This window comes from Meleagris gallopavo, chromosome 14 (genome assembly GCF_905368555.1).
Source record: "Meleagris gallopavo chromosome 14, MGAL_WU_HG_1.1, whole genome shotgun sequence".
Taxonomy (NCBI): domain Eukaryota; kingdom Metazoa; phylum Chordata; class Aves; order Galliformes; family Phasianidae; genus Meleagris; species Meleagris gallopavo.
In genome coordinates, this window is record NC_139417.1 from 5,906,158 (window position 1) to 5,908,719 (window position 2,562).

General features: G+C 53.7%; 1 protein-coding gene across 1 annotated transcript; it reads right to left on the reverse strand.

Annotated features, from left to right (window-relative positions):
* Positions 1-459: 459 nt before the first annotated feature.
* Positions 460-2,531, reverse strand: LOC146543402 (uncharacterized). Its single transcript, XM_085236158.1, has 3 exons — positions 2,498-2,531; positions 2,279-2,445; positions 460-1,970 (listed from the first exon to the last, which is right to left on the reverse strand). The coding sequence occupies exons 1-3, from the start codon at positions 2,529-2,531 to the stop codon at positions 1,632-1,634; spliced, it is 540 nt and encodes a 179-aa protein (XP_085092284.1). The 3' UTR covers positions 460-1,631.
* Positions 2,532-2,562: the final 31 nt, after the last annotated feature.

The window sequence follows — 2,562 nt, forward strand, 5'->3', positions numbered from 1 at the left end:
AGATCCTGTGACGTGACAGAAAAATCAGGTTTTCATATTTCCCATTCAGCATACACTAAGTATGTAGCATACAGTGGGGTACAGCCCCGGCAAGAGCATCAGCAACACGAGCTAATGCAGTGCACTAAGGGGAACAACTACACTGTGATGTCTTATTTTCACAAATCCTTTTGAATACATTTGTCAATCAGTACACTGGCAATAGAAACATGGATATGAGCATACTGCAGTTTAGCTACGGCTCCAAATGCCATATGGTTCTCAAAAGAAACCATCACTTCAGTTGTTTGATCCTGCTTTAAACAGGAACATGCATTTTATTACCAATAAATGCGTATTTATTCACTAGATCTGTCTCTTAGGACATGCTACATTGGGAAGCAGGCAATGCTTTTGTTCCAACCCCAGTCAGTTTGCAAGAATGCAGCTAACTATGGGAAAAGTGGAAGAAATATAGGATTGTTTTTTAAAGATGAAAACTTACTGATACTTTATTGGCAACGTTACCAAAACATTTATTAATGGTTGTTTTTCTCCATAGAATAGCAATTAAGAAAGCCCTTTTACCTATTAACAGCATGTTACAGGCAGCTTGTTTTATATTAACATGCAATCTTTATGCAACTAATAATTACACCAATTCAGCAAACATCCAAGTTAGTACACATAAGAACATTTCCAATAATGCTGTATTATGTTATTAATTGACAACGTAATTTGACATCTTTTGCCTCTTCTAGATCATGAGAGCCTTTTATGTGCAAATGAAATGATGCTTCCACTGCCAACAGAGGAAAATACAGAAGGTATTTATCAAAAGGAAAGTGAGAATAAGGACATGCTTGGTAGTAGTGACAGACAAAGTAACGGAAGGATGTGTCTGTTTCCTTCTGCCAAGTCGCTGGTATTATGTAAAGTAACTTCCTAATACGACTATATGCATCGATTTTGCATTTCAAGATATTTGATCTATAAAAAATATCAACCCCAATACTGCTAATTAATGAGGTCATTTTCATGAAGATAGATACTATGGGGCAAAAAAAAGTTATTAAATCTCCTCTTGAAAGCTGATTACTGAATAAAGGCTGCAGGGTTTGGAGCAGCAGCTGCGATGAGTCCAGGGAGCTGCAGCTGTCCCACAGCAGTGCCTTGTGGGCACAGGGCCCTGGGAGCTGCTCACCTCCAAGGAGTGGAGCTGCTCACCTATTTGAGAGAGCAGCAGGGACGCCCTATTCATTAAACATTGCTAACTAACAAAATATTATTGATTCTAAAAGGACATGCCCATTTTCCTAAGTCCGGATACAGGTTGGCTTTGGCCCCACGTTGTCAGGCACCATTCTGCAGGGTCACTCATGTTTTGCGCTCACGTTCTGCAGGGTCACTCTATGTTTTAAGCGAGGCAGTTTCCCCACTACTGCTTTTGTTAGCCAGGAAACTGCCCGCACTAACAGCGCGATTAGAGAGAAGCACAAAAGATGTGCAGAGGGCAGATCTATCAACGAGGCTTCACGAACCTCCCGCACCGGGCCGAGTCCCCACTCCCACACCAGAAATAAGGTCCGGGGAGCCGCGCAGGGTGCCGCGTTTCCCCCCGCCCCGCGGTGCGGTTAGGCTCCATCAGCCCGCTACCAGCGCGGGTCCGGCCGCCGCTCCGCCCCGACCCGACCGAAGGGTTCCGCTGCCATGTGGCTGCCGAACGGGGTCCCTTCCCGCCGCTTGAGGCACGCTGCCCGCGGCGCGACTGCAGCCCTCAGCCGCCTCCCCTGGGCGCGCCGAGCCCCGACCGCCCGCTCCCCGCACGGCCCGGGCCCCCCCGAGGCCAAGGTCTCCGCGGCCCACACACTTGCTAGCGGAAGTGACGTACCCGGCGCTGACGGCATCCGCAGCCTATCCCCGGCGGGCGGCGCGGCCGGGCCGCCAATCAGGAGCGCCCGGGGGCGGCACTTCCGGGCCTTCAAGTTAGTCTGAGGAGAGAGGGGGGGAGGGAAAAGGGGGAATAAAAACGCCTCCATTACGGTAAATAAACTGCCCGCGACCCGACGATACGAGGGCCCCGCGCGGCGGCAGCGACCGCACAGTGCCTCCTGCCGCGCCCCTCCCGAAACCCGCACCCCTGGGCAGCTCCCGCTCTCGGGACGTGCGCCGAGCAGAGGGGTCGGGCCGGGCCCGCAGCGGGACGAGGTCCAGTTCCCTCTTTCTCTTCCTCCTCCCGCCGCGCCCGAGCCCGGGCGGCCCGAAGCTCACCGCGCGGAGCCGGGGCCGCGCCCGTTACCTGCCGCAGGGTGACCCGCAGCCGCGCCGAGACCCGGATGGAGTCGCGGCCGCTCCTGCCGCCGCTCGCCGCGCGGCACCACGGGAAGGCGCGACGCGCCCCGCGCCGTCCGCTCCATTGGCCGAAGGGCGACGGGCACCGCCCACGGACGCATCCGGGTAGGGGGGCTATTCGTCCATCATCTTCTCTCTCGCGCTCTCATTGGATCTGAGGCCGCGCGGCACCGCCTCCACCTGGAATGGTCTTTTTTCATTGGGTGGCGGGAAAAAGAGACCCGCCTCCCT